This window comes from Leptinotarsa decemlineata, unplaced genomic scaffold (genome assembly GCF_025532065.1).
Source record: "Leptinotarsa decemlineata unplaced genomic scaffold, Ldec_3_MD MMD2_tig00026282_RagTag_RagTag, whole genome shotgun sequence".
NCBI lineage: Eukaryota > Metazoa > Arthropoda > Insecta > Coleoptera > Chrysomelidae > Leptinotarsa > Leptinotarsa decemlineata.
In genome coordinates, this window is record NW_027412668.1 from 23586623 (window position 1) to 23611846 (window position 25224).

A 25224-nucleotide genomic window follows, 5' to 3' on the forward strand; every position below is an offset into this window, starting at 1 on the left:
GTGCAAAGACGCATATCGAAATCTATCATAACGATATCATTGTAAAGCTGAGACGGAATCATTAGACACTGATAATACCTCTGTATTTAGTCTATATACAAAGGTAATACTGAATACTGAAATAATATAGTCCAAAGATAATAATGTAGGATAATAGTGAATATGATAATGAACATAATACATATTACAAGCAATAAATAAATGAATAAATAATAAAGATATTTATAATATGGACACAGTAACAATTAGGTAGGTAGTAGGTACCCACGAATTTATTTCACATGAAGGTACCTAATCTACGAGATCATTAGTATCAACCTCAGAGTAATAATAAGACATAGAGTTGCCATGCCTATACCAATACAATACATGTAGCAGGGGGGGAGCCTCCCCCCCTGCTTTTTCGACTTGGGAAGTGAAGATAGAAAAAAATAATAGCAAAAAAATGCATAAAAATGAGAGAAAAGAAAGGGAGAGGTTATAAGGAAAGGTAAAGAATCAGGACAAGGTTGGGATTTCCCAACATGCATAACTTGGAGATCCCATACTTTAAAATTCTGAGTTGTTTGAAAACTTCAAGAAAGTTTAATTTCTCCTAAGTAAGAGAACAGTTGAACAGTCCACAAATTTTGAAGTGACAATTTTACAAAATTCCAACTTTTCGCTGTTTATTCGACTTGGAAAAGTAGGTTTATTTCGAGCCGTGAAGATAGAAAAAATAATAGTAGGAAACAATAAGCACAATATTATTTAAGTGTTGTTTCTTTTCATTTGTATTGAATATTCCTATACATGGTGGATATAGTGGAAGAACAAGGACCTTGGTCCAAAGTAGAATAATTCCCATTATTATTTTTATAATTACCAAAATTTATTTTTGTTTGTGCATACCCTAACTAGCATAAGCATTCAGCCAATCTTTGGATAGCTAAGTAAAAAAATTAATATATTATAGTAGTTAGTAATCGCTCGGCTTTTATTTTTTCAGAAGTTGGGAAATTTTGCTGGTGGGGTTGGGAAAATTTGGATTCCCTCCCCTCCACTGGTTTTTCTTTTCGCTACGGACCTGCATGTATTTGAAACGGGTATCTGACTATCATTTTCTGTACAACTTACGGGCGAGGTGGAGAGGGGGGTTGGCGGGTAATGAGAGGTTATGGAGAGTTTGTTTACATTTGAAGTAAGTTGGACCATAAGACAGTGGTGGTTGGTTAAGTTGATAATCGGAGGGATATTATATATTTATAAAATGAATCATTTCAGGTGAACATGTATTCTGTTCAAATAGTTCCTAAACGAAATCTGATTTATTATTAATGTTTATGGAAATGGGGCCAGTTTTTCTACCACCTACTAGATTTTTATTTATGTATGGCTTTATAATAAAGCGCTTGGTTTTGGGTTGAAATTAAATTATTTCAAATGAACTACTTGATCCATAACAATGATAAATGTTAATTTCAAAAGTAACGAATGAATCAGATGAAGGAATTTGTGACTTATTCTCTTGATGAACAAGCGGTACGGTTTGTTAGGTCCGATATAAAGAATTTTCGATTAGAAATCATGAATATTTATAATTACGATTGAGGTTTGATATTATTATGTGATTTCATTCAAAATTAGTATCTGGTGGTTTTTGTGGACCGACATTATGGAAGGGGATATTTTTGATGTTTTCAATGTCTTTTCAATGTCAATGCATCGATTGCTGGGGTTATCAGCATCGTGTTTTGAGTGGGTTATGTTCTTCCTGAGCCTCCTAGAGGGCACCATCATAGTTTGTAGTCCCATCAGTCATGTCGCATCAGCAAAATCAACTTCGCCTAGACTAGCCGCATTACCACCTAGGCCATAATTGATTATTAAATCTGATTGAAATAGGTTTCTTTGTCAACCAGTTGTCGTTTCCATAGAAACGACCACCTATAAAAGTTGAATCTTGCGCTAGCTAAGGATTGACTAGGTTTTTTAGGTTTGTTTGATTCTTAGACGAAATAAGCCAATTATATAATATTTGTAGTGTAACCAAAATGATTTCACTTTGGTAATTACATAATTTCATTTCATTCATGTATTAGAAAATACCTAACTAACATATTTTTTCTTTCAATTAGGTATGTGCTAACGTTAGTGCCACCCTTCGACAATGGTCTTTTCATACTGACATATCAAAATAGTAACGTATACAGAAAAATCAGGATTTTCCAAGCTCTGATTCTGATTATCTATCAGTGTTTTAGTTTTGAAAATAGAAAGCGTTTCCATTTATTTTTCTAATATAAGATTGATATTTTTTGTTGAGAAATTAGTTTTATTTTGGAAATTTAACATTTGATATATATCTATTATTCAATAAATGATGCTGAAAGTGGGTTCAACAAATTACTATATTGAAAATTGCCATAAGAGTACCATAAGCTGATTCGTTCCAAAACCTCCAAAAATATAGTCTACGGGTTCATTTCCATCAAATCAATCAAATGTGGTTGTGGTGAGAATTGGTAGATACATCAAATGTCATTTTCAATAAAATCAACAATGTCTCAATCGAAATTAAAAGAACTCTTTTGTGTAATTTTGCTGGTTCCATGAAAAATATTAACTAAAAGGGAAAACATATTGATTCAAAATGAAAATGTTTTGCAGTACTTTTTGCTAATGAAACATAATGGTGCTTCTTCTAGCTATTTCGATTCATCAAGTTCATCAGAGGATGAACCTAACCTAACTAAAATTCAATTCACCAATCTCTCCAGCTGGTGGAAATATCATGATTTGGTGTATCTATCAAGTTTTTTGAAATGTTTACTTTCACTACGAAACACGCTTCGTTGTGTTAACCGTTTTTAGGGTGAAACAATTTTTTTCGTCAATAAATGTTATTACAAGAAAATTCTTGAAATTACTTTGACAAGCGACATAATGCTATTGTCAAAATTCACATCAGTCCCCACATCAAGGGTGAGTTAGATTCCAAAGGGTACCTAATAACTGGGTTCTGAAGTCATCCTGGAAGACTTTAAAATTAAATAAGACAAAATATATAAAACACTGAAATACAAGATTGAAAATCCATGCAAAAAAAATGAAAAATAACTAATTGAGTAGGTACTCAACTTTTATGACGTGGAATAAAACAAAAAAATATATAAAATTAAATAAGACAAAATATATAAAACACTAAAATGCAAGACTGAAAATTCACGCAAAACAATTAAAAATAACTAATTGAGTACTCAGCTAATATGACGTAGAATTAACCAAAAAAAAATATGAATTGTTATGTAATAAACAAGCCAATCGATATTGTTGAAATATTTTAATAAATGTGATTACATGTAAATGCTACACGATGTTCCAAATCTGATATTTACGGAATATTAAACTCAATCTGCAGGTTTATCAAAGTTTATTTTCAATTTAATGAGAATTGTGAAAATTTTCCATACTCGAAGGATGAGGGTCGGGAATATTTCTGTCGAAAATCATCAATTTGGTGGAGATTCATATCTGGAAGACTCAACCTGCAATAATTTCTGCCGAAATGCAAGGTTTATTTTCAATTTTTTTGAAAATTGTGAAATTATTGGGTGAGGGTTGGAAAATTTTTCTGTCGGGTAACCCGGTCGAGATTCATGTCTGGGAGACCCGACCTGTAGGAATTTTCGCCAACCTGCCAAATGTATTTTCAATTTTATGAGAAATATAAAATTTTTTCATAGTCGAAGGGTGGAGGTTGAAACTTTTTTTGCCGAAAATGATCAACCTGGTCGAGATTCATTTCTGGGAGACTCGACCTGCAAGAATTTCCGCCGACCAGCAAAATGTATTTTCAATTTTTTTTTAGAATTGTGAAATTTTTGGGTGCGGGTTGAAAATTTTTTATTTGTCGAAAATGAATAATCTGGTCGAGATTCATATCTGGGAGACCCGACCTATGAACTGTATTTCCAATTTTCTGATTAATGTGAAATTTTTGGGTGGGGGTTGGAAAATGTTTCTGTCGAAAAAGAATAATCTGTTCGATATTCTTATTTGTAAGACCCGACCTGCATAATGAATTTTCAATTTTCTGAGAATTGTGAATTTTTTTTGGAGGGGTTGTTTGGACAATTTTTCTGTCGAAAATGATTCACCTGGTCTATATTAATGTCTGAGAGACCCGACCTATGCCGACCGGAAAAATGTATTTTAATTCTTTTTAGAATTGTGAAATTTTTAGGTGGGTGTTAGGAAATTCTTCTGTCGGAAATGATTAACCTAGTCGAGATTCATGTTTGGAAGACCCCACCAGAAAGAATTTTTGCCTTTCTACAAGATTACGTTCACGGTTACTGGGAACAATTTCCTGACATGCAAAATAGTTCCCGTTGCCTCGACGCGCGTTTCGCTAATCAGTAGATGACTAAAACTTCGGGTTTAGTCATCCCCTGGTGACTCCGAGTTTTACTCATCTTTTGATGATGCAAACTTGGTTAGCGAAAGGCAAGTTTTAGTCCTCTCCTAATAATACTAACTTGGTTAGCGAAACGCGCTTCGAGACAAGTGCTTTGATGGTAATTATTTTACGCCAGAGGTTCCAATTCTACCTATTGATTTAATATTATTCAACGTAAAAAAACTGCCAAAAACGGCGAATCATCTGAAGATGTCCCATCACTCTTATCAGTATTGTTAAAATGAAGAGCTCATCTGACAACGCTCTACTGAAATGCATGAAAAACCGTAGTTGTCTTTAGACACTTGATAGTTTGTTTTCCGTGTTCTGCGATTCCGATATGGTTCCGTTATATTTTTGTTTTTGATGGTGTGTTATGCTAGCAAGCAATTGCAGGTAGGAAATTGATTAATTTCAAGTTTCAATATTCAAATCATAGTTGAAACGTATATTAATTTATAATTCTTACATTTCTTCAGAAAATACTATCATTTATTCACTTCATTTAAATCTCTGAAATATTGGAAGAGGTGTATCTACAATCAAAATTGAGAATTTACTCAACAGGTGGGTAATACATGATTTTTATTTCTTTGGTAGCTAATATGAAAAAGTTGCAATACAATTTTTTTTTACTGTCTCGATTCATCATATCACTATTTGTACTGAGAGTACCAACATTGTGTAACGTGATAGTTGGCTATGATTTTTGAAATTTTGTATGAAGGTGCTCTGGCGAAATTGATAACCAGCATTATTAGTTTATTTTCCTTATGGGTTGTTGACTGTGTATCTGTTCAATGCTTTGTTGTTGAAGATTTGTTTGTTGGATTTTATTAGGCTATTAATTTGTCTTTCATATTTTGTGGTTGGATCGTGATTCATCGTGCTGAAATCGCCAGAGCACCTTCATACAAAATTTCAAAAATCATAGCCGACGAACTGAAAAACAAAATCACCAGGAACAACGACCACAGCATCAAAAATTCAATGGACCTCACAGACAGAATCTCTACGACAAATGTCAGTCCGAACACTAAACTGTTCTCGTTCGACATAAAAAAACATGTACTCCAACATACCAGTCAACGAAAGTATAAACATCATATATGAGAAACTAAAACACCAAAACATAGACAAAACCTACATTAACCAAATGGAACACAGTCTAAATACAATACTTAATCAAAATTATTTCGAATCTGAAGGGATCTCCACTATCTAGCATTATATCCGAAATATACCTAAAAACCATAGGTAAGAAAATCTTAACAATAATAAAAACACATGATGAAAAAGGAGAATGGTTCAAATACGTTGACGATTGACTGTACATATCACAAAACAATGGAATAAGAATAGAACAAATAAAAAAATAAATTAACGAAATAAAACTATGTTTCAGCATTGAGGAAGAATACAACTCAAAACTTAACTACCTGGACATAACCATAGGATATAACCACAACAAAACACAATTTCAAATGGCAATATACAGGAAACCTACACAAACAAGCTCCACCATACCCGCAAGTTCAAACCATCCACCATCACACAAAATGGCTGCCTATAACGCATTCATATATAGAATGTTGAGGATACCACTCAGCAATGAAGCCCGAAACAAAGAAGGGAAAATTATATACCAAATAGCGAACGAAAACGGATACACCCAAAAGACAATAGATAAACTAGAAAACAGAATTCAACAAAAAATACAGAACAAGGATTAAGCCACCCCAACAGACAAAACAACACAACGATGGACAGCATTTACGTACGTAGGACACCAAACCAAAAAATTAACAAACATCTTCAAACCACTGAACATCAACATCACATACAAGCCGAACACGAAGATAACACAAAAAATATGACTCACTGTTCTAGAATTTCAACAGTATTGTTTCTTATCACATTATCTAGAATATGTGTAGAGAAGGTATATTTTGAACATGATATTTCTACTCAAAGATGAATTATGAGTACCGACATCCAACTAAGAGTTATGTAATCAGCTGTTAATAGACAACTTCCATTTCTTCATTTATTTAAAAAACTTCATTTACTGACTAGAGTTAGCGAAGATCTTATCAGATGGTTATTCAAATAAATTGACTTCTTCCAAATACATTTCTTTTTTTCAGGCGTATAATTAGAGTCTACTGGTAAAATTTTGTTTTTCGGCTTCATCTGTGAAAATTTGAAAACACTGTATACTTTGAGAATGTTTTTCATTTTCTTATTAATGAATATTCTTCAAGATATTTACGATTCTACAAAGAGAAGTGTGATTTCACGAATGGGAAAAACAGGATAATTGTGAACAAAAAATAATTTTCCCAAAATCCAGAATAATGGTGTTATTTTAGGATTATTGGAGCCTAACTCAGTCGAGATTCCGAATGATCGCAAATTTTATTTGGGGTCACTTTTTTTCAGATCACAAAGTCACTCGAAGATCTGAGAACAATGAAAACATTTCAACAATGAAATCTATTGACAAGCACGAAAATAAGCCTCAAGAGTTATGATTTGTCATTACAATATGCTAAACATAACAAAAATTGGTACGATGATAGAAAACCCACAATAATTACCATCACTTGCAAGCGCTAAATTAATGGTAAAATCATAAAAGAGTTCAAATAATTTTGGTTTTGGAATTTCGATTATTTTAATCGATTATTCCCATATAAGAATGCACGTATCAGTTCAACTCAATTTTTCTCGAAAACTACTGGTTTTTTCATAGTGAATGTTTATTTGGTTTTTACGTAAAATTGATCAAGGAATTCAAAAAAAAGACGGTTGTGGATATAAAGTCAGTGGCGTAAAAAATAAGGGGGGAAATATAAGCTATTACCCCGCTGGAACGCCACTGGCTACTGATACTGAAGCAAACATACCACTGGAGGAAGCACATTCTAGCTCGTAATCGATTTGCTGAGTTTCATTAATTTATTCCTTTTAGTCCGGGAGCTACGACGAAAAGGGTCTTTTTATTTTGCAACTTCAACGCCCTGTATTTCTGAAACGGCTCATTTCCGGACACACATGTCCTACCTCATTTTTCATCATTTTGCAAGAGGAATGACGTGGTATAAGTTTGTCCGTCGAATTCTGAAACACCCTGTATATAGTTATTCAAATTATTTGTAAATACAGAAATTCCAGAAAAATCAAACTGTCAATTTTCAGCACGTGATTCAATTTGGTGTGCCAGTTCAGAAACCTTGGAGTAGTGTACCTGGAAGATGGAACAAATATTTTGTGTAAGATCTGGGGAACGAGCTTGACGAATCGATTAAAAAAAATAAAGGGAACAGATCCCAAGTTTCCGAATGTTTGGGAAAGATTTCTGTTTCTGAATAAATTTTTCTGTTTCGAAAAATTTATATTCATTATTTTGTGTGACTGACAGAAATACTTTCATTTGAAAAGTTCATTTTCGCATATATTGGAAAGATATTCTATATTTTTTTGTGAGACGTAAGGCACACGCAACTGCAGACCAAGGCCAAAGAAATGCGGAAAATAGCTTTGAGACAATCTGAAAATTGTGAATCATATCTTGCTTGAGAAAGGTATTGTATAACTGTGTTGCGATTTTGTGAATCTTTTATAGTGAGAATTATTCATGTAAAACATTTGTTTATCAAAATCTGTATCGAATAAAATTCCGCATGGCGAACTCACTATGGCAATCCGGATCTTTCCATCTACAAGACTCGACATCAAAAAGTTCTGGTTGTGAACCTAGTGTAACTTTTGGCTGAGCGATCGACTGAATCCCGATATTTATCCTATTTTGTAGGGTGATACCATGTATGAATGTTTTCGTATTCCAAGGAAATTCGTTTCGTAGTCTTCAATTTGAATTTGGAACTCCAGGAGAATGTGAAGCAGTTACACATGCTGTTGTTGAACTAAATTATGAAAACACCGTCAACATGATTCAGAGAAACATAATTTTGCTAAAAACACACAAAATTATTCCTCACCTTTTTTTTATCAATCAATGTTGTCGAAATTCAACATTTTTTAATTTTGGGAGGGGTTCACCAAGGCAGAACGTGAAATTTTTGCTCCTTTTCAGATGTTTACAAATCCATTCACAATAATTCACCCACGAATTGAAATCGCCCTCAAAGCACACTAGTCATTATTGGAAGCTATTTTCTCTGTAGTATTTATCACGTTGTCTCACATAGGAAACAGATTCTGTCTTCCTATTGTCATCTCGTCTCAAAAGCCTTCCTTTCCATTTTTTTTCTTGAAATACTATTTGACAATCCCCGAATTATCATATACCTTGAGATACAGATGTGTCGAAATAAGTTAGTTACAAGAATTCGATTCCCCCTTACACCAATCTGCACAAAAAATCACCAATAATAAATTCATTTATATTACTTGGAGTCAAGCTACTCTCCCAGTTAACTCCTGTGGTTGAGGTATTCTATTAGCCTCGTCCTTCCACTGCCAGCTTTTCTTTTCTCTTCTAGTCATTTGATCCACTCCACTCTTTTTCAATAGAAAACGTGCTAAAAAGCCAGGGATTATCCAATGATTAATTTGGTCCACAAACAACCTCTTGAATCAGCTGAACGTTCCGATATTCAAATGGCTAGACTCAAAGCTCTTATGTCCAAATAATCTGGTGCCTGTCTGAATTCTCTTTCTGTAGCTTCTTTGGATACCCCCTTAGATCGGTTGATAGGTCTTCAGTTGAATTCTTCAATTTGTGTTAGTCATATGTAGATCCACTGTAGACGAAAATTGTTACCATGGCCTGAGTTATAAATTTAGTTCTGGCAGATTTTCAGGACATCATTTCATTATTGATCTTGTAAAAAGAGTTTCAGCTACTTCAGAGGTTCTTTCAGTTCTTGAACGCCTTAGTGTCTGTCGAGATAATGGAAAGCGTCCAGACGGGATGATTCTAATTACTTGGAAATTTTAAAAACCTCTGATTTGGAATTTCACCTGCGTAGACACAGTTGCAGCTTCACACCTTGCTGCAACGTCTTATTCCAGTGGTGCAGCTGCTATAAATGCAGAAAAATCAAAATTTCGGAAATACTTAACGTTCTAAGTTCCTACTATTCCTTTCCTGTTACAACTGAAACCTTTGATATTATTGGATTTTATTTTTGTGAGTTGTTGAAAAAAAAGTGGTAGAAGAATGATGAACTCTATCAATTACAACAGAGCCTATACATTTTTAATTCGAAGAATCAGTATCCTCATTTGAAGGTGTAAGTAATGCCACATCGGTCGTGGGTACTCTTCCGACTACTCAAAAATTATATGAAATATTCCTGAATCCGTAAATCAAATCCCGATTTTCTCGGAAGATGCGGAATTATCATTTTCTCAAAAATTTGAAAAATCTACCATAAGTCTATCCAATCAAATTCCTTATTCCACTGGCCCAACGGTAAGGAGAATCATTGAATTTGTGATTACTCGGATAAAAACAGCAGTGGTGAACGTAATATTAACAGCTACAATAAAATGAAATCAGTGATATATTTTTCAGTCGAAACCCTTTGGCTTGATGGGTTGAAAACTGTTGGCAACACCGGGCAACACGAGATGGTTTCTGCAATACCTAATTAAAAAATGATGAATACCAGTATTTCAAGTATAGAGGGCGCAGGAGTTATCAAGGAATTGTGATAGAGTAGATTCAGAGTTTTGCCCCTCGATTCATAGATAATGCGCATCAAGACGCCCAGGAGTTCCTTCATTATCTTTCAAGGGGTTTTTATGATGACGTTAAAATAATTAATACCTATCGTTGTAAGTTGAAATAATTAATGAGAAATCTAAACCGATCTAAACGGAGATTAGCGAAAAATTGAGCGACAGCGAAAAAGCCCAAGACTCATGGCTGAGATATTTGAGTTTAATAATAGAAATAAACACTGGACGCACATTGAATAAGACCCTTTATTCTCTTCCACATATACTGAATCACATACAATGACTAAAAAAGAGCGGCGGCTGTATCCGAGCATGGACAAACACCGAATGAATTCATAATTTTCCTAACAATATTCCGTTGAATCGTCACGAAAACAAATAACTTTCAATATCGTAATTATGATTCATCGTCTTAGCTTTCCATCACCAGCGGCAGCTCGACAAAATATTTCTTATTGGGTGATCGATTCTTACAATATATAACTATAAGATTGTAGATAATTTCGTTGATCAATTGAAATCCATGATGAAGTGCATACACTGTGGAAACTCATTGATAACTTTCGATCCTTCTTGGGATTTTTTACTTCCCATACCCGAAAGAACTAGCCAGTTGAGTTTGTCACAATGCTTGTATTCCTTCACAAGAGAGAAATGTTTGGACGGACATGAGAAACCGACGTATTTGATTTGCAAGGAAATAGAAAAATGGACAAAGCCTCTATGAATCCATGAGTTTTTCCGTATTTCAGTAATTCATTATGAAACATTCTCTCTAATGGAAATAGTTAGAGGCAAGTTGAATCTTACCATCAAATGTAGCAGATGTGACTCCTTGTAGTTATAGTCTATATGTACTTTCGAATCACCGTGGGTGATGACATACGTCATCATTCATGAAAAGGAGGAAATGTCATTCATGAACATTTTTTTGCGTTTGATAGCTTTATGAGAATAGAATTTATTCATTTATGGGAAACCTCCAGTTGATACATGATACGTTTCATAATACTGCAATTTGTGAATATCGAAAAACATCTTTGAAGAAATATATTTCTGGATTGAGAAAGAACTATCCCATTTCAGAAGTGGAATCAAAACGAAAAGATATAACAACGAAAAGATCCACGTAGATATTCGTGGATCACAACCTCAGGCATACTACAATCTATATTTCCAATTGACAATTATTCTCAATTGTGTAGCATTCCAATACACTTCTATTTGTTAAAAAAAAAAGTATATAATTCCTTAAGTGATTCCCAATTTGAAAACACAAAATTCTATCGTTCTCAAGTGTACTTGGATCATTGATCAGCTACTGTCTCAAAGAGAATACCCGAGAGAAATATCGGCGTAATCTTTGAAGCTGAGAATCTCTTATATATTTCTGAAATAATTGCCAATTGTCGTAAATTGGATAGATACACAACATGGAAGGAATTTTGGATGATCGCGGAGACATTTTCGAGCAAAGTTTCATTACACTTCAAGTAAGAAGGTGTAGATATTACAAATCTCTTTCGAATGATTGCGTTCCAGTGATAATATTTCATAATAAGAATATTTTATAATAAGAGATATATATTCTTGATGAATTTGTAAATAGTAAACAAGCAATAAGTAACATGGAAGAATATGAGAAGAAATGTTTGTAAATCCAAAAATGAGAGTCTGAGATTCCTAGAATCCTCATCCATTACCCTCTGGAAGTTTGCTGGGCCAGTTTTCAAACCTTACATATTCAAAAGATAGGGTGACATTTCAATTTTGTAAATATGGTCAAGTTGGTGAAATTCACTGGCAAAATCAAATATCGAAAAATTATTGTTTTCAACTTTTTGTAGATGAAAGAATACTGATATGACATTATATATTTGTATATATTTGTAATAGGATTGTTTTGTGGCAGGATTAGTTCTTTAATGAGGTTTTAAAATATTGATTTCAGTCATTTTTCTTCTGATTGATTCGGCAGTTATTTGAAGAATATCCATAGTAATTTCATAAACTACACCTCACGATTTGATCTCCATTTGAAAAATATATTACATTTTTCGCTAACACAGTAGCTCCTTCAACAGTGATTTGAATACTGCAAGTTGAAGCTCACGCTAATATTTATATACCACAGGTAACTACAATTGGACTACCTCCATTAAATCACTTAAACCCCTACAATTTTCATATATCTGAGGTACTTCTTCAATTATAATTACCTGAAGCATATTACCTTACTTTTACATCAATAATAATACTTCCTTGGTTTCAATGTTCAATGATGAAGATCTATTCAAATTGAGTTGGTCATTCATTACAATGTTTGAAATTTTAAGTTCACTAATTTCTATTGCTTCCAAATAATTCAGTTCCAAACTCTAATTTTGTTTGTGTGAAACTTTGAACTCTCTTTTGAAACATATGATTTTCTTAATTGAACAGAACAGTTCAATCTGAGGAGTAGGCAGATTGAGACCTTAGTGAAAACTCGCGACGAGACCTGGAGAGTGGGCATCAAGTCATATCAAATTATTGAAAATGGCTCCAAAATGTGAGCCGAAATGTCGAATACAAAACTCCAGACACGGTTCAACCCGAACTCAAGGGCAACATACTGCTGACCGCGGAAACCTATCCTATATATATATATATATATATATATATATATATATATATATATATATATATATATATATATATACACCAGAAGAATTAGTGATTGGATTAACTATAAATTGGTTCAATTTGTGAGGTTGCAGTCAATAGCTGGGCTGTTACAAAGAAAACTCTTTGTTATATGTCAAGCTTTCGGTATATTTCACACCATCGTCAGGACAACTACAATAGTGAGATTAGGTATCTTGTAAAAAATATATAAATATGAAGAACTCACTAACGTGAGAATAAAATATAAAAAGGTTCAAAAACAGATAGAAAAACTTGAAATAATATTCATATAAATATGAAATATGATAAAGAAAATAAAAGATCTAGTAATTCGAGTATTATTCAAAATTTTCCCACTCAACATTGTCAGCCGAAATTTTCATCAACTGTCATTATTTTATGTTTTTCTATCTGTTTTTGAACCTTTTTATATTTTATTCTCACATTCTCACGTTAGTAAGTTCTCCATATTTATATATTTTTTACAAGATAGATATAATCTTATTATTGTAGTTGTCCTGACGAAGGTGTGAAATATACCGAAAGTTTGACATATAACAAAGAGTTTTCTTTGTAACAGCTCAGATATTAAACTTCATTGAAACTTTTAGAAAAAAAAAGTTTCCCATGTGGTGCGCACTTATATATATATATATATATATATATATATATATATATATATATATATATATATATATATATATATAGATATATATATATATATATATATATATATATATATATATATATATATATATATATATATATATATATTTTCAAAAAGTTTCAATGAAGTTTAACTTCGGCACTTGTTTGTGCTTTATATTTAAATTGAAATGATGCGGCCAACTGCGACCCACTGACGTTCAGTGTTTGTCAAATTTAACTTTTTTTTTGAAAAAAATTGGAAAAGTGCATTTCTAGATCGAATTTAACAAAAAGTTACTCGAAAAAGTTGTGTCTACGTATATATATGTATGTATATATATGTATATATATATATATATATATATATATATATATATATATATATATATATATATATATATGTATATATATATATATATATATATATATATATATATATATATATATATATGTATATATATATATATATATATATATATATATATATATATATATATATATATATATATATATATGCACTTTTTCAATATATATATATATATATATATATATATATATATATATATATATATATATATATTGGAAAAGTGCATGTTACTCGAAAAAGTTGTGTCTACGTGTATATATATATGTATGTATATATATATATATATATATATATATATATATATATATATATATATATATATATATATATATATATATATATATATATATATATATATATATATATATATATACAATCTGGAAAATAATTCCATGAAAATCAAAGATAAGTACTAATTTGATCATTCTCATATTGATTTCAATTTCTACCGGTGGCTCTTAAATTGAAATCAATATGGGAAGATCAAAATAGTACTTATCTATTTATCTATGCATCTGTTACAAAACTGTTATAACTCCTATTTAATTATATGCGAGCGCTTTCGACAGCTGGTCGTGCTATCATCATCAAGGCTCTACTCAAACTGAACGTGTCAACCTCTTGTTTGTTTCATGCGGTCCGAACGCCTTAGTGCAGAAACTGCAGGTACTTTAGGTAAATTTTCCTGAATTTGGGTTACATTAGGTGATATTCTTTGTGTTTGATCTTCTCTAGATTTACTGTTTCTAGGAGTGTGTATTGTTTTGTGTAATATATTGAATGTTAGGTCTTGTTGTTTTGATTTGTATTTGTTCCTCGATAAGTGGATTATGACTGTTAAATTCATAGATGTTTATAGATGTTCATGCGGTTTCCTTTATTGACTTGTTTTATGTTCTCTGTGTTATGTTCTCTGGTGGGGAAAATTATGTTTGTTTTGACTGGCGTGTGTTGCGAGGTTTCATTTATATATTATTGGGTTCATCTATGCCTTTTTGTGCTCGTCGTACCATTGGATCAGTTTTTTCTTGGTTTGCTTAATCTTATTTTTTTGATAGCAGAAAATCCGTAAACACCACATTTAATTGAGTGCGTTGAGTACACCACTTCACATGTGATTCGAAATGGTGATGCTTATTATCTGGAGTTGAAGAAAAGGAACAGGCATGATCTAAAATTTCAATCAAATATATACTTACTTATGATAACACTCCACCATTGACGATACAAATGAAATATGGCTTTCAATTGATTATTCAACACATATGAAATCAGTGACGACTATTTAAATTTCATTCATAACAGTGTTTCAAGACCTGTGCCAATTTTCAACTGTATACGAATTATTGTGAACTGAAATGTTTATTCTGACCGGACTATAAACCACAACGACATGATTAGGTACTGAAATGATGTGTTTTGCAAAATTGAAAAAAATCATACTTGTACATACTTCACTCGAATATGTACTTTCATGAGTGCATTCGGATTATAATCACTGATACAAAATCAACGCGTTAAATACCCTGCGAATTTTCTCCACCCGGGATTAATTTCTAGTGGTAGTAGTTCGAATTTATAGCTAAAAAAAAAGAATGCATGCGTGAATTTATTTATTTATTTATAAATTTATTAATTTATTTATTATATTATTATATATTTTATATATATGTACATGTACATGATCATGTTCATCGACCTGAAGTAAAGAGAATTAATCAAACAAACCTGTACAAAATGGAGGTTCGTCGGATCCGTCGCCACAATCATCGTTGCCATCGCAATATCCGTTCAGACGAATACACCGGCCGCTGCGACATGGAAACTCACTGATCCTGCAAGCCGGACCAGGGCTGATTTCCTGCAGGACACTGAGGAAGACCACCAAGGGACACAGCCACAACCACATCCTGCAAAAAACGAACGGTGTAATTAGATTAATATAGTAGTAAATAAGAACAAAAGGGGTGGCGGTAGGAATGAGCAGCAATTACGATTAGTTGGATAGGATCCTTCATAAGTACTGCTTCTTGTATACTTTTTTGTTTTAGTCTGAGTTTGCGAATACTCACGGTCATAGGTGACAGAAGGAATTCAATTATGATCTGAAATATAATACTCGAAATGCAGCTGGTCAGATTGAAGAATTCTTACATGATATTCATTTCGTAGACAATGATTCTGCTGGCGTGGAATAAATCTAAATGAAATAGTTTAAAATAAAAAATACTTATGAATGTGAAAGTTCACTTTGAAAACCATTTTGTCCAAACATACCTTTTTGCAGTAGGTGAAAACAATAATTTGGAGCTAAGTAAAAAAATAAAAATCAGAACTGAAACTCATAAAAAATAGATATGTGATGAAATTGGCCGATACTAGCATGATGATTATCAAAAATTTTCAAACTAGGAACTTTATATATAAGACGCGTTTCACTACATAATAAATTCTTCAGTTAAACTTTTGAACACCAGTTGAATACATATAAATGGAATTTGCGATTAAGTCTGTATACAATTTTTTGCTTGATTAACTCTCTGTTTAGTAATATTGATTCTTGAAGAGAATAGTATATGAGCAGCGTTTGGTACACTTGAAAAAAACTACACATCACTCAACTTCAATATGTTGGTTGATTTTATTGGTCGAGCGTGATCATCAACTGAAATATGTAGAAAAAAAATATTATGAATGGTTTTGATAAAAAAAAATGATAATGATGTCGATTATGTAATGAAAGCGAAAAAATAATTCAGAAGGTCCTAAGTAGCAGTCCTCATACCACTCTTCTTAGCAATCTACGGTATTGATCAGATAAAAAATGAATAAAAATATCGTTGATTGTGGCGTAACCTGAGTAAATATTACATCCAAAGTTTTTAGTACATTATCTACATCATTATCATTTTTTTTCCAATAAAACCGTTGAACATAAAAACTTCTTCACTTATTTTATTTTCGAATTTTTAGTTTCTAATTCTTAGCCACTCTTACGCCACACAGTCCTCGACACGATAAAAAATCTTGACTTGGGTGGGAGATCCATGCTTGTATCCCGATTGTGAGTTAACAACGTTCTTTGCATGAATTATATTGAATTTGCATCTTTTTCATAGTGTTCTACTATAGTACTAGTGAAGCCCTGCCATTCAATACCCATATTGAGGTAGTTATGAGAAAATATGTAATACGCCATTTTGTAGCTGAAGACATCTTGAATTTGCATCTTTTCCAAAGTGTACTACTCTTCTACTAACAATAAATCCTTGCCGGTTGCGGTGGAGGTTAGAATAGACCCACTCACTTCTGAGCTAACCTAACCTAACCTAACCTAACTCTTTTACTACTCAAGCCCTGTCATTGGATACCCATATTGATGTAGTTGTGAGAAAATATGGATTCCGCCATTTTGCAGCTTCGGCCATCCTAAATTTGCAGCTTTTTCAGAGTTTACCATTATTCTACTAGTCGAATCCTGTCATTTGATACCCATATTGAAGTAGTTGTGAAAAAATATGTAATTCGCCATATTGAAGCTGCGGTCATCTTGAATTTTTTTTTCTGAGTGTACTACTATTCTCATAATCAAACCCTGTCATTCGATACCCATATGGAGGTAGTTGTGAGAAAATATATAATCCGCCATTTTATAGCTGCGGCCATCTTGAAATACCACGCTAGATATTGAATTATATTCGACAGACATTCATTCAAGATACCTCGCAGAGCAGGACCATGCTGAAATTATTCGAGTAAATCACCCACAGACCGGTTTCGTAGTATTACCTCTCATTAGTGCAGCAAATTTCAGACCCAAAGAGCGAAGTGCCTGGAACTCGAATAATTTCAACGCGGCTCACCTTCATGTATGAACTTTGTCTGAAAGGAAAATTGTTAACTAGGAACAGCTCCATCTCGTGAACAAAGCCTCAAGCGAGGAAGAAACAGTACATGTATAAAAATTCTTACAGAGATCAAACTGTGCCTGGAGACTATATCAAGGAGAGGTGTAGGTAGTCGGGAAAGATGAATATTCCGAAATTTGGTTTTGAAATATTCATTATCTAGTATGTTTTCATAGACATAGTTTAATCATAAATTTTGTTAAAAAAGTTGAAAGCACTCAGGTAATTGTTAATCTAGCTACTACTAAAAAACGTCTTCAGAGTTTTCTTGGATATTTTGCACATTTCTTTCCCATTGACCAATTGAAACATTGGACACTGCACTATGACGGGCTGTTGCTGCTCATTGTTTTGAGGTTCAATTCAATACACCTCGAACGCCACTGTTCAATAACTCATTCATCTGGAGAACTGCGTTTATTTGGAATGAACTTCCTGAAAATGTTTTTCCAAATGGATTCTATCTCCAGCGATTCAAATCCAATGTGAATCACTACTTTCGCACAGACACCGCTCTTAGAGTGCCTTAAGGATTTTTCTGTAGTGCTTATGTTTTGTCCTCAAAAAATTATTAGTTGTATTTGCGGATTTTTATCTAAATTTCGTGGTGGGGGAGGTAATTTCTGAATTTCGATGGTGTAAATTTATATTTAAAAGTATGTATGTACGAGTAAATATTACAATCCTCATGTGAAATGTATTGAATATTCGATGTACATTTTCAAATTTAGTTATGAATGGAAAGGAAAGAAATCGAAACTTAACCATCTAAAAATCATCAGTTGAAAAGCATTCTACTCATAATTTTTTTTTCAGAGGTAACAATTTCGAGTTTCTTGAGAAAAAAAATTACATGTACCTATTCCAGTTTCATCAGTGAAATATCATGTTCTTTCAATCGATCAAACTCACAGTAATATGAATAATCCAGTGGATCATTTCGAGTTGGATGAAAGACACATTTAATCTTCTACAGGAAACGCAACAAATCCAACAAACATTTTTGAACTATGCTGAACCTCCACACCAAATGCAAAAAACGCTTTCTCCCGACGAGTAATTAACCAAACTTCAAAGAGGGCTTTGAGCAGTAGATGCGGCTGGAACGAAAGGCTATGGCTTAGCTAGTCACCTACAGCCAATTTGACGAAATGGAAAAAAAGGAAATATTCGCTGAATAATTTAGTCCTCGGCAGTGCCGTGGTTAGTGGAATGAAGAGACGAGAAAAACTTTGACGAACGTTGCCATTGAGTGGTTCATGAATGATTGAGATTTCTGAAAAAATGCAATGGTTCGATTTTGAACACAATACATGAAATGTTATTCATATTCACATTATTAAGTATAATTCATGTCAGTCATATTTCATGAAAATCATCAATAGTCCTCTAATTACTATATCACAGAAAAATTATCGGTTTCAATTCTGTAATTATTTTGCATCGGTTGCTACAAAATAGTAATTTACTTAACAAATTCCAAAAACACTGTTTTTGGAAGTTTGCGAGCCAACAAACTTTTTTTCGAACATGTTGCGTACACTATGTTTTTGGCAACTGTGTAAAATAACACATTTGGTAATTATTTTTCTATGTAGAACAACTTTCTGATTCTCATGAGATGAAATGAAATATTGAAACATTCATCTCTCTTAACTAACTGCACAATAGGTTCTGGTAAATGCCTACCGGAAAACAACTACTTCTCCGGCTAATACCACGCTGGATATTGAATTATATCCGGAAGATATTTATGCAAGACGTCTCACAAAGGCATTCTCGCAAATGTTTCTCGTTCATCCATATATCTCCCATTAATTATTATTTGTAACAAATATTGGAATTTGAACAGAAAATTGGTACTAACAGAAACTGATTCTCATGCATATTTATACTTATATGAAAATTTGAGTAATCGCTGATACTGAACGAATTTTATTTGTTTGAAATGCTTGGTATATTCAAATGAGAGGTAAAGAGAAGGTAAAGTTTCCGTTACACATCGATTATTTCCATTTGATAATTTTTGAATGGTATTGTCAATGTTGATTTTGTTTTTTGAGCGAATTGTCTGTATATTTTTCAGCCACTTTGATAGACTTCCAGCCACCGTGTCTCTTCAAATTTGTGACGGTTCCACCATTTTCCGCAAATAACGTTGCTGAAGTTCGACGAATGCTAAAGCCAGAATAATTTTCAAGATTGGGTGAGTTTTAAAATTCTGAAATTTCTTATTCTGTATTTCACGAATAATCTATCAAGTGGAGTATGGGATTGCCGTAAAGAAAAATATTGCAATAGCAGGTTTTTATGCCCAATTACTACAAAAGTGTTTTCAATATGTGTTTTGGAATCTGTTATTTTCACATCATTAGAACATTTGATACTTTTCCCAATTCTTTCCGTCTGCATGCACCAATAAATTATTGCCACCTGAAAATAAAGCAAATTAAGTTGATACTTTTATATCCTACGATCGTAATATTTCGTTAAAATCACCTCCAGCATTAGATATGTTTCATCATGTGCTTTCCTGATGAATCTGTTGTTCTGCTCACTGTTGAAGGCTTCTGTTTTCTTCATTATGCAACCAACATTCTTCCTTTCAAGAAACGCGATTACCTTCTTCGATAAATTGGTACTTTCCAACATAGAGTAGGTACATGATCCACAACGTAGAGTTTTGCATCTCTTCATGCCCATTAATTTCGGGAATAAATCTTCTCGTCTTAGAAGAGAGCATAAGCCTCTTCACTCACAACAGAGTTTGTTGAAATTGCAAACACGCGAGAAAAGTTATATCCGTGCCACATGTTGGTATACGTATCTCTACAGTATGTTGCATAATGTCCACTGTAAGTATTTCCACTGTGATTCGATAATGCATAAAGGTTATAACGACACATGACTGCATTAACTGCAGCAAAATTACTCCAATCCAAACCTTCCAGAAGAAAGTCGATAGCAACATTTGATTTTTCTCTTGGCGAAAAACTCTTCAAATGTATAATTATTATTCGGGGTAATTTATGGATTATTAGGGGCTTTGTATACTTTCTTTTTTCTCTGCATTCCGAACACATCGATTTTTCATTTCCAACACTGATTTCTTCTTCAATAAAGGAGGAGTCCAAGCATGGTGATTGATAAATTCACTGGGTCATTACTTTGTGGAATAAAGTGGGACGAATCCCAGTATAGATCGAAGGTTACCAATAAGTGTTCACAGTATGTACATTTCCAGATAGATTTTAGAAAACCGACGAAACCGTCCACAATCTTGAAGTTTCGACCAGGCTCTTGCAATTTTTCGCTGTGTACATATTTCAATTAAATTTCCGGCAAGATTGGTTTAGGATTCTCAGTGATTCTATTTAGGTGTGAATCTTCTAAAATGAAATCGAAGGAGCTCCTGGGCGTCTTGCTACGTGTAATCCATGAATACAGGGGCTGAATTGGTATATTTCATCAGTTCGGACTTCCATTGTCCAATATAATATAAAATGATTTGAAATCTCTGAAAAAATAAAAAGAATAACCGAAAAAAACAATTTTATTAAAACAAAAAACTGAAATTACACGGAAATAACATACAAGCTACATCCAGAAAATAAAAATTGGAATATTAATAAAAGCTGAAAATTAAAAAAATATTAATAACAGAAATGAAAAATAAAAATTGAAAGATTTCAAACCAAGTTACGTCACGACGTTTCGGTTGTTAGTATCCACAATCGTCTTCGGGTGATAACTGGACTTACTCCTCCGAGATCTGACTATTTATAGTTCGTTCGGGTGCTTTCACCTTTCACCTATCCCCTCTTTCCACTTTTCGCTCCATTGGTTTTAGCGGGAGATGACCATTTGGCGGGATTTCAGGGATTTCAAATCAATTTATATTATATTAGACAATGGAAGTCCGAACTGATGAAATACACCACGAAACATTGTCAACCACCTTCAAACAGAGTTTGGATTGGGTTCATCAAGGAAAACGTGTTGCCGATGAATCTTCTGAGCGAAGTTGTGGACTGAATTTTCTGTAAACATGCAATTTGGGGGTCTTTGGGGTTCAGTATCAGCAGCAAATGAAGTTTTTATATCTCAGAAAAAATAATTAGAGAGATGGTTAGAGCAAACTACCGTGATCATGCAAAACCTTTTTTTAATTAACAAGCTTTCATTAGCTTTACCTGTATATATGTATGGTTGTTTGATTGTCAGTTTCTGTCCTTTTCATTTCATATTTATTCCTGTTTGAATGCTCGGGATTTGTATTTGACAGAATTATCGACATTATTGCTTGATCTATTCGCGGGCAGATGGCGCTGTACGTAACCTCCTCGATATGATTCGAACTCACTTTACATGTATTTCTTTTTAAATTTATTTTAATTAATTTTATTATAGAGGTAAATACACTACTGGGGCAATGATACACGGATACAATACCAAAAGCAAGGTTCCCAATGTTATTGAAGAAGACCCCATGCATTGGCTTATCCTTCTGTTTCCGGAGAAGTAAGGTGATCTCTGCGGCTTTCATCTGAGCTTTTTGCTGAACGGGTTCCAAATCGGTGACAGAGTTGTGGTCACCTCGTTCAGTGTCGAAAACTATACCGAGTTCATCAGCTGCTCGGGCAGCTGCCCTGAAGAGAAATGGTCCAATTCCTGCTCTCTCATGGTCACGGACCATGCAGAGAAGTGGATTCGAACTCCTGACGACTTTACAGGCTGTATCCAGTACCATTCTGTCATGTAGACACTCAAAACTCAAAAGTCTTTTTTTTTCACCGTAGTGTGCGCTGGTCAGGCCCTATCCCCCGAAGCCCCGATACATTCGGCAGGGCGCACCAGCATTATCAACCAATGACCACTCCCCACACCGTGGGGTAAGTGCTCATTGGGTCCGAGAATCGTATGCCCTGAGCAAGCGCAGTGAGCCAAGAATGACAGCCTTCTGCATCTATGCGGCTAAGATTTCTGCGGCAAGCTGGTATGATTTTAAATTTCGACAGTAAAGAGTGCATCATTTCACCAAGTTCTCCAATAATCCGAACAACCATCTTGACAGAGTGGTCTGGATAGAGTCTGCGGAGTTCGAAAAGAAAATCTCGATATTTTATCCGTTTTTTCTCCTCTTTTCGGACGATCTTCGTCTCGCCAGGAGCTGAAAACTCCATGACAAATATTGTCTTGCTCTGGTGGTCGAGAAGGACTACATCAAAAAAATTATTATTATTGTTATTATTATTATTATAATTATTTTTCATTGTATTTTTTGAACAGTCCCCTCATGTAGTAAGCCGTATATATTTTTCAAGTGTACATGTTACTCGAAACTACATTTCCGATATTTCTTCCAAAAAAAATACGGTTAATCAAAAATTATGCAATGAAATTATGATATGTGTATACGATTATTGAAGCGTATGATATGAACAATTTATGAACTAGATTTGCTTGTAGGGAAAACGGCATCGTCAATCTGAACAATTCGGCACTGAGAATGTGTTGAGATACTCTCGTCTCAACTAGCTTTCAGAGTTAGAATGAGGCAATAATTGAATATATCATGTTACCATACAGGGTCATATCACCTGCAATTATCATGCAGTTATCAAATTATTTACTGATTTCCTGATCATCTCCATCTTTTCCACACCCCTGTTCCATCTCTGTGACCTACGGTCACAACCTTTCAAGTGATTGTGATGACGGTTTGCTATCAACAGAAAGTAAGTACAAATATCCCTAACCGAACCGAGCGGTGGTGTAAATTCAATTAAACTTTTTGCATACATATCACGTTCAACCTAGTTATGAGGTGGGAAAAATAAATTACATTCCATTAAACTTTGGAAATCGATTACAGGAGTTTTCCCAGAAACCCGTACTAATTTTATCAGAAGAAATGATATCCGTAGAGGAGGTCTCGAGTTCGGTTTGCCGTTGAAACTTGAAGATGAAGGTGTTTTTAACTGTCTGTTGCGTCGTCGAAAATTTTTAGATGAATAATTTATACGATCGTATTGAAAAAGCTAGTTGAATCTTTCGATTCAGCAGATCCTGCACTCAGAGTTTCATATTTACTTTTGTGAAATGACCTAATGATATATTGTCTTTCAGTTTACTGTATGATCCGGTCAAAAAACATTTTTATTCTGCAGAGAGAATCCGAAAGAAACTAACTAATCGTTCACGAGAGAATGGGTTTATCCGTTAATCAGCAGTTGTCCCCATGAGAACGACAACCATCAAACTTGTGTGATCTGAAGATTAAGAAGTTCTTAACTTCCAACATGTAATACCTGGCACGGATCAGACGATACTTATCAACATGCTGCTACCAGACCAAAAGCAAAATAAATAACTATTTGAAACAGGTAACGGAGGAAATGTACCTCGATTTCTCTATTAGTAATTTTCAACAAATTGTTTCAGGTTTTTTGTGTGGATTGAACAAACTCAAAAGTTGTTGATTTCAACAGTGAATTTTTTGTTTGGAGGTAATGAGGACCTCATTCCACCAATGACTAGCCGGAGTCTGTAGAGTTCGAACATTTCACACCCGGAGTTGAAAATTCCAAGATAATTTTCGTTTCACTTTGATAATATCACCTGGTAATAGGAAATGAACAGTTCCAAGAGATTCGGTTTAACTCTTTCCCCACTACCCTCTCCCCAATATCCCTCTCAGCTTGAAGCAACACCTGTGTCCCGTCACTACCACAATATAATCGTAATGATATCGTGAGTTGGTAAGGAGAGCGTCATATCGTTGGATATAGGCTGAGACGGCCTGGAGGTCTCAGAAAGGTGGAGGTCCTGCACCTGTTGAGGACACTATCCTGGCTTGCCAAGATCAACTCATCAGTTTCCGATCTCAGCTGACTCGAGCCGCAAAAAGAAAAACTCAGATAATTTGATGAGAGGAAGTCTTAAATGTTGTTGAAGATAAACTCATTGGATCAGTTCATTTCTGTGTAACCGCAGAAGTGAATTGATCTCTACAGCTCTGATATGAGCATTTTCCTAAATTAAACATTATTTGTTCATCGTCTCAATAATGTTTCGTTCATATTCTTTATTTTTTATAGTCATGGAGTGAGTGGTCTGTCGTTATCATACATGACGTCTCTGTAACGGGAGATGCCTCTGCCATTATTGTTTAATATTTGTCATTCAAAGTCAGTTCATTTCAACTTTGCATCAGTGGTTCAGCTTACCACCACTGATAAGATGCTGTTGGGTATGAACAGCGCTGTCTGGTTTTCGATCAAAAATGATTTTTTAGAGCAAAACAGGAGTTGAATCTCATTCAGCGATCAGTGTCGAAGCTTGGCTTGGCATTTAGTTTATCTTTGATACTGTGAAAAAGACCGTTAATCTTGAAACACAGTCGCTTAAAAACCAGTGGGTAACCGAAGAAATAGTTCTCATGGAAAAAAGTCTTAAAAATCTTTTCTGGTTAACTAAAA

At 33.7% G+C, this 25224-nt stretch overlaps 1 protein-coding gene across 1 annotated transcript in view; it reads right to left on the reverse strand.

Moving 5' to 3' along the window:
* LOC111516192 (uncharacterized) overlaps positions 1 to 15894 on the reverse strand; it is a 267285-nt gene extending 251391 nt beyond the window's left edge. Inside the window, exon 1 of the mRNA XM_074180109.1 lies at positions 15564 to 15894. Coding sequence (XP_074036210.1) covers positions 15564 to 15744 — 181 coding nt within the window. The 5' untranslated portion in view covers positions 15745 to 15894. The remainder of the gene's footprint in view (positions 1 to 15563) is intronic.
* Positions 15895 to 25224: the final 9330 nt, after the last annotated feature.